A 7,552-nucleotide genomic window follows, 5' to 3' on the forward strand; every position below is an offset into this window, starting at 1 on the left:
GTTTTGATTACACTGTATTTCTTTCCTTTGAAATAACCCATTGCAAAAGAGTCTAACAAAGCAGAGTCCAGCAAGCAGTCTTGCTGGTTCTGGTTGAGCATGAGCACTCTTTAGAAACAGGCCACATTTCATTCAGGATGGAAGTTTTTTTCCAAGATCAGCTTGGCTCCACCAACTCCTGACAGATGACATACTCAGGCTGAGGGGTGCCCTTCATCCCTGCTCCAGATGAAGCCATAAGGAGCCTCTACTGTGTTACTTACAGTTTTCTTTGGCCCTACTGGTGTTCAGTTGTGATTTACTCCGCACAAGAAAGTGATCAAATTTCCTCACAACAACAGTTGCGGCTTTAAATAATCAAACTGTCACAAATCGTCACACATTTGTGAAATTTTATTCAAATCACAGGTAATATTCTCCTTTTTAATTCTGTTTGCAAGTTATATGAAACATCAATCTGGCTTTTCTGCCACAGCTGCTCAGTTATGAAAACATAAGGTCTGTTATGAATGCTTTTTAAAAAAAAAAAAAAAAAAAAAAAAAAAAAAGGAAGACGACGACATCATAAAGTCTTACAGCAAATGCTTAATGTTGTGTTTTTCACAGTGTTCACTTTATTTGAATTACAGAGAAAAGTCTTTCCAGAACAGACAGAATCTCACAATATTGAGTCATTGGCGACAGTAAAGCAGGCAGCGACACATGCACATATTCTTTACTGCTGAAAATAACTTGCAGTTGCCCCAGGAGTGCATTTATCTTTAACCTCATTTCCATGATTAATGTAAGGACTGGTGGGTTAGCTACAGAAGTGTTTCACACAGACGCACAAACTAACATTTAGATGTTGCTGTAGTCAAACTCTCAGCACCAAATGACTTGACGTCTGCATCATTTCTTTGGAGGTTTTAAAAAGCTGTGCAATGCAAATTTCCCCTGGCATTTGGAGAAACGGTGTAGCAGTAATTCTTTTATAAAGTATTAGAAAGGATAGAAACTACAGTCTGATACCGTCTAGTCTCCCGGGTGGCTTTTTAATGCCTGGTGGTTTACTTTTGCAGAATCAGCAGCGTTTCCACTTGAATGAAGTACTTAACATTACTGATGCACACATGCTTAAATACACTAAACCATATTCGAGTCCTCTCAAGTCTTATCGAGCATGCATCAAACCAATTAAACCATAAAATATAACTGGTCCTTTGCTTAAAGCTTTAACTTACCAAATTATACAGCACCGAGCCTGAAACATGTGAACACATTTAAAAAAAATAAATAAGAAAATAAAACTGCTAATCTTTACAGTAACTACTCGGAAGAGTAAGCTTAGTTTTCATGTCTGGGTTTGATTTACTCTACAACATCACGGTCTACAAGGACAGTATGTCACAGCTAGCCTCTGAAAACAATGATGAAGCAGATGTTCAAGAGCTTCTGTATCTACAGTTGCAGTTTTGTAAAGCCAGCTTGCAGAATGGTTTATCTTCTTGGCCCCTGGCCTGTGTGACCAACTGTTTTAGTCAAATAAATAAAATCAAGTCGATAAAAATTGAAGATTTCTGTAGTTTCACTCAGAAACCAGAATGTGCGACTCTATAACATGGCAATGGCTACACCAGAGTCATAATGTCCCTTCATTTGTGTTATTCTGGCAGCCAGCATGAGCAGCAGGCCTGTTGCCACCTCCAGGCTGTAGGAGAGCCAGGCTGTGGCTAATGACCAGCCAAACGACACGTTCACATAGACGAGATTCTCTGGGGGCACAGTTCGCTGGAACTCCTCCATGGCCTGATTGGAGTATTTGATGTAGACGCTAACCCCAGACAAGGTGAAAAGACCTGATGAAGCACAGACAGACAGCTCATCAACTCAAAGGCCTTATTAGACTTTAACACATTCCCTTTTTAGCTGCAACAGAGAAACAGATCTATCAGTGGGAAAGAAAATTACAAAGCGCTTGAGCACTATGATCACCTTTATGCATCACACTTAATCGGCTTTTACAGTTAGGTCATTACAGTAATGACACATTGATGAGCAAATAATACTTCCCCCAACGCATGCTTTGCTCAGTAGACTGTTTAAGATAATATAGACATAAACGCGCTCACGTGTACCAATTTAAAGCGCCGGTCAATTCAAATCAGTCTCAGGAAACGTGCCCACAAAGGCGGCTCCAAATTTAGTCTGGCCTTAAGTGTGCTTCTAATATTTTTTGATTTCTTGTGTTCCCAAACGGACAGATGAAATGTCCCACATAACAATTGCCACAGAGGCGAGCCGACAAGAATAACATCATTAAACGTCAACCTCAAAACATTGAGCCATTAAATAAGCAATTCAGGTCGACCTTTAGTCAGACTCATAGGGAGGAAAAACCAGTCTGAGCAGTCGTCAATTGCAATTAAATCTAGTTAATTACTGATGATTTAAATGCAGAAGAAAAAACCCCAAAACAAATAAAGAGTCACAGCTGTGGTCTTCCTTTGCATGTACTGTGGTTAATTTGCACATCAGCAAAAAGAAAGTGTGTGCATTTCCCAAGTACAGTACATTATCTGTGCAACACTTTATGTGAGACTCATGCTGTTACACCGCTGATGCCACGCTAGGAATTTACTAAACATCTGTTGAGCTTACTTGACAAAGCAATACTAATTAAAATACCACCATGTGAATGAAGTGAATGTATTTTTTTTTTTTTTTTTTTTTTAAAACCTTGAGCTGAACAGCTAAAGAAGGACATTATTACATATTTCCCGAGATAGAAATGTCAGCTTTGCTATAGCTCATATTTATAGCAGGTTGCCCCCCGCCGAAAAATCCAAAGAGATTCATCAGTGCTGCAGTATGTGGTGCGAGTGGGATTACGAAGACCTTCACCAAAATATCAAACTTAAAATACGTAGTTACTGCGAATGCACCGCATAAGGGGAGAAAGCACAATAACACAGACATCCATTATGCCCGCTTTCTTTTCTTTTATATGATCAGTGGTTTTGAAAGTGGCAGAGCTTAGTGCTTGCGGGTCTCCTGGAGTACACACGTGGACAGGACATTCGATAGAAAGCATTAAATTATCTCTGTTTCTATGTGACACTGGAGGTTGAGCATGTCAGCAGAGATGGCACACTGTATAATAAGTCCTATGTCTGTCACAGATTTGCGCATTTACCCTCAATTTCAACCAAATAGAGATTCAATCTCATTCCACTTGAGTTCAGACCTAATCAAATGGATTCTTTGATGGATATTTATGGCAGCTGCTCAACAGCTGAACCCTTCACTAGAGGGGGAAAAAAAACCCAAAAAAAACCCAAAAACCCCCAAAAAACCCCATTTGTGTTACAGTATTGATGACAAAAGCAGGCCCTTCCACTGCCATTTAAAGGAGGAGGGGAAAAGAAAAAAAAAAGCAGAGCACGTGTGATTTGTGCGTGATTATGACACATTTGCACTTACATTTTTAGGAGAGCGTTTCTGATTTGACTCTTAATAAGAGCAACTTTCTGCGTAATAGAATTTATCGCAACCAATTCCTGCAAAAAAGGACAGATGGAAAATGACATCAGAAAGTGCCCACTGGTAATTCCAGGAGGAAGTCTGACTGCATCTTTCAATCAATGACAAGCTCTTCAGTAAATTTGAGCCACTTCATTGTGATCAACAATCAGCCTCCATGCTGCAATCGATTACGTCAGTCTCCATGCTGAGAATGTTTGGTGGTATGGTTTCTAAAATTATGTTCATGCTCACCAGGAACCAGCTTGCAATTCTGTTTGATTTAATGCAAATGTGACAGGGAAACACTGAAGCTGTTTTCACACATCACCCCCCCACCTTTACAAACTGTGTTAGGAGAATCAAGTCGGTACGCCGCCCAAAGTTATAATTAATGCTCTTGCAACTGGGAGTTGTAGAGATGTGCTGTCTGGATAGAGCGGACAACAAACAGGACTCACTAGCTATCAATCCACCAAACAATTACTCGTACTATTCTCGGGTGGGTTCAATTCGACATGCCAGACTTCACTGTCAGGGATGTCGAGTTAAAGAGCATTTAGCACCCGATTAAGTTGGGTTGGACATACTAGTTTTATTCCCACCAAACACTTCAACATGGTAGAGCTCAGTGAATATGTTCTTTTAGCACGTGGCGCCTCAAATGATGCCGTCATACCACCTCTCACTGTGCCATTATGTCTGCATCTGAATGGAGATAGTCACGCTGTTTATCGTTTATTCACAAAATCTAAGGAACAGACCGAAAGGAGAGAGAAGTGCTGCTCACAGCAGTCCAAAAGTGCTCTGTGCCTCGGATCCTTATTTTCACCATTAAATCCCCATCTTCACCACTCTAATAACAGTCTGTGTGAAAAGATCATTACCTAACTCAACTCAATTAAGCTGAATGGGATTTTTAATGTCCGCACAGAGATATTTAATACGTTGCTGCCGATTCGTCTTCTTCAAGATAAAATATTTACATAACTATAATCACCGTTTTCTCATTGGCCATCGGCCAGCTCAAGCACACAGTTTATGTCTATAAAGGCTGAAATTAGATACTACTGGAGCCTCTACTCACAACCAAATCCGATGTGAGAGAGAACAGCTGAAAACGCGCTTCTCAGGGTCTCTTAGATGCACGCGCAACGTACCTGTAAGACCACGATGTGTCGCCCACGTGCGTTTTCACGTTTGCTGTGCGTCTTGCACGCCGACATAAACAAGCAAGAGCACACGGTGTGAATCCGGGCTCAGAAAAAGAAAACAAAGGGAATTCTGTGGGGACTTACTGCAGAGGAGAAAGTAGGATGCTGACGCAGCCAGCAACTTTGGACTGGAGGCCAATGAGCTGACAAGTCCAAAGATCCAGCCAAACACCAGGAGGACGAGGCTGAGAGGCAACAAAATGACCACTACTTTGTGCAAGCCTGCAAACACACACATTTGAAAAAAAATATAAATATATATATATATTTTTTTTTAAATCAGCGATTTTCCAATTGACTCCCATCATCCAGGGTCCTGCTGATTTTTTGTTCCCATTGTCAGTACTGAAATCAACTAGCAGAGACTCCATTGAGTTCTTCTCCCACAGTGGACAGTTTATTACTGCATTTTATTTGTCAACGTTGCAAGCAGGAAGTGTTCCTGAAAACCCTAACAAAACTGATTTTATCTAGTAAGCGCAGTTACAAAAGCACACTTGGAGGGAAAAAACCCCCAATCTCGTCATGTTAATTTGCAGGATGTGATTAATTGCATAGCATATCTTGCAAATGCAGATGTTTTGGGCTTCCAATCAGACCTCTAATCCTTACTGCCAAGAACATACTCCCGTGTGGCTACCATTACCATTTTAAAATGCATCACTTGATCAAGGAACCCACTCACCGACAAGGTGCCTTTCTGCCTCTGTCAGGTTGGACATATTTGCTGTGAAAGAGGGGGTGACTGAACTCCAGTTTGCTCCTGAAAATGTCAAATGAAAAGGTTACACATGACAGGACCAGTGGCAGAGCCCTGGGGACTTTGCAAAATTGCTCTTAGATGTGAAAAAATGTGGTATTAAGTGTGGGAATAGTAGACAATATTAGAAAATAAATAATAGTTTCCCTTTTTGCTAGGGAATCTCCAGGTGAGCACTGCCTGATTAGTTTCATGTTGGATCATTACTTGGCATTTATTGCATGAACTGTGGGTGCCGCCCGAAACAAATAGAACACATTTGGGAACTCAAGCTGGAAGCACAATATATTGCAGCTGTGCCAAAACCATCCTTCACAAGCTCTCCTTGGTCTCCTGTGTGTTCTCCTGCAGGTGGCTGCAGAAACTGGTATGTGTGGGGTAAAAGTTGCTACTGTTAAAAGCCATTTTCCTACCCAAACTGTATTCCACAATTAGAACATTTCAGGCTTCATTTCACTGCATGAGAATTGAATTTCTGTGGATTCAAGGTAATGTTGCAAGAATTTGAGTAGTCCGTCATTTAGAATATCCCCATGCTTCTCATTTCCAATATAAAGGCACTGGGATATCAGCTTCTCCGTGCATCAAGTTCACCTAAGATTAGACCAATGAGGATTAAATGAGGGACTGCTGTTGATCCATCAGAAACTAAAGACAATGTTAAACCTCTGCAGCACTGCATGTAACCAACTAGAGTGAAATCAAGGGATTTATTAGTGTGCCAATTTGAAATCTGCACAAATCAGAATGAACTTTTATAATTTTTTGAGGAGGCTTCTCAAAATTACCTCTGTGAGACGCAGGTCAAAAGTTATGCGAATATGATGGCTGATTTTTAACAAGTCGCACAGCTGTAAAGACCCCAATAACAGCTCATTAAAGATGAAGTTAAACTGACATACCTTCAATAATTCTCCACAGTCCAGAATGGGAACTCAGGTCATCTGAACCTGTGTAGTTGGGTTTGTTCACATCAATTATGTACCAATAATCAGTCCCAATCGCTACGGCGAGGAAGCAAAAACTGAGCAAACCTGTAAGCCCAGCCGATAGAACCACCAGTCCGTACTTCATCGTGCAGCCCATATAAAGCACAGTTTCTCGTCAACGGGAAGATTTTTCCTTTCTTTATTGTTGTAAAATGGGATCTTCAACGACACGCCAATATTTCAGATGCGTAAAAGCGCTCCAGCTAAATCCTTCTCCGCAAAGTGCCAGCTCCCCATCCACAAATATAGTTCTAGAGCAAAATAAACAAATTAATAAAAGAAATCCGGCTCGGCAATGTCAAACAAAAAATGCAAAGCGAGACAAATTAGACGAAAAAATATTTTTTGTCAGTGCCATCGCATAACAGGTAGGGATCCCGGGCGTGTGCATGGTGGCTGTAAGTGCTCCACGATCAATTTAAATTGTCAAAATGCGGGAATATAACGCACTTCCGGTGACGATCTCCAAAATAAAACTACATCCGTGGAACGTCGATCGGTAACATTTTGCAATTATATTTTGATTAATATAGATACATGTAATATAATAAAGACAGGACAAAAATATTAATAGAAATTAACGATTTAATAAACAAATAAAGGCTGTTTGAATAGCTGGAGCAACAATAGATGTGTCGAAAAAAAACCACGTGACACACACGTGAGTTTAAGTAGGAAAAAAGGTCTAGAAGGTAGGTGATTAAGCTTTTTTTCAGTGAGACAAAGAAAATGAATTAATGTAACGTCTTCACAACTTAATGACATGATACAAATTAAGCACAGCTGTAAAACAAAATTATGTAAACATGCTATTCACCACTTCAAAGTTTGAATTCACTGCAGCTAGAGGGTTTGGACAAGCATTTCACCCCATTCGTCCTTGTAAAACTGCTCTGGAGCTGTCAGCTTGCACTGGGGATGGTGAATAAAAGGCAATTTTCAAGTCCTGCCACTGTTCTTAATTGGAGTGAGGTTTGGACTCCGACTTGGCCACTGCAGGATGTTTTGAGGCAATTCCCGTGTAGTAGTGATGGCCAAATGAAGCTTTCCGAAGCACTGAAGCTTGTATTGAAAAACGGTTCATTACT

The 7,552-nt window shown here is 40.5% G+C and overlaps 1 protein-coding gene across 2 annotated transcripts; it reads right to left on the reverse strand.

The window, feature by feature from the left end:
* Positions 1-535: 535 nt before the first annotated feature.
* Positions 536-6,832, reverse strand: LOC147332661 (transmembrane protein 235). 2 transcript variants are annotated; one of them, XM_086289338.1, is made up of 5 exons: positions 6,510-6,832; positions 6,378-6,425; positions 5,401-5,478; positions 4,800-4,937; positions 536-1,838 (listed from the first exon to the last, which is right to left on the reverse strand). In XM_086289338.1, exons 1-5 carry the CDS (start codon positions 6,559-6,561, stop codon positions 1,594-1,596), a joined length of 561 nt encoding a protein of 186 aa, XP_086145464.1. In that variant the 5' UTR covers positions 6,562-6,832; the 3' UTR covers positions 536-1,593. The 2 variants fall into 2 exon arrangements, with proteins under 2 accessions (XP_086145464.1, XP_086145463.1); XM_086289337.1 differs by having other exon boundaries at positions 6,378-6,832.
* Positions 6,833-7,552: the final 720 nt, after the last annotated feature.

This window comes from Aulonocara sp. 'chitande type north' Nkhata Bay, linkage group LG4, assembly GCF_057382095.1.
Source record: "Aulonocara sp. 'chitande type north' Nkhata Bay isolate Kocher_YH1m ecotype deep benthic linkage group LG4, A_spYH_male_GT1.1, whole genome shotgun sequence".
Taxonomy (NCBI): domain Eukaryota; kingdom Metazoa; phylum Chordata; class Actinopteri; order Cichliformes; family Cichlidae; genus Aulonocara; species Aulonocara sp. 'chitande type north' Nkhata Bay.

What these genes read in the sequence shown, in the direction of transcription:
- LOC147332661 (XM_086289337.1), bottom strand. Translation starts at nt 6,561, where the DNA reads ATGGGCTGCACGATGAAGTACGGACTGGTGGTTCTATCGGCTGGGCTT. An exon ending in ACTGTGGAGAATTATTGAAG is followed by an intron (nt 5,479 to 6,377) that starts GTATGTCAGTTT and finishes TGACATTTTCAG; the next exon opens with GAGCAAACTGGAGTTCAGTC. An exon ending in ATCCTACTTTCTCCTCTGCA is followed by an intron (nt 1,839 to 4,799) that starts GTAAGTCCCCAC and finishes GTGCTTCATCAG; the next exon opens with GTCTTTTCACCTTGTCTGGG.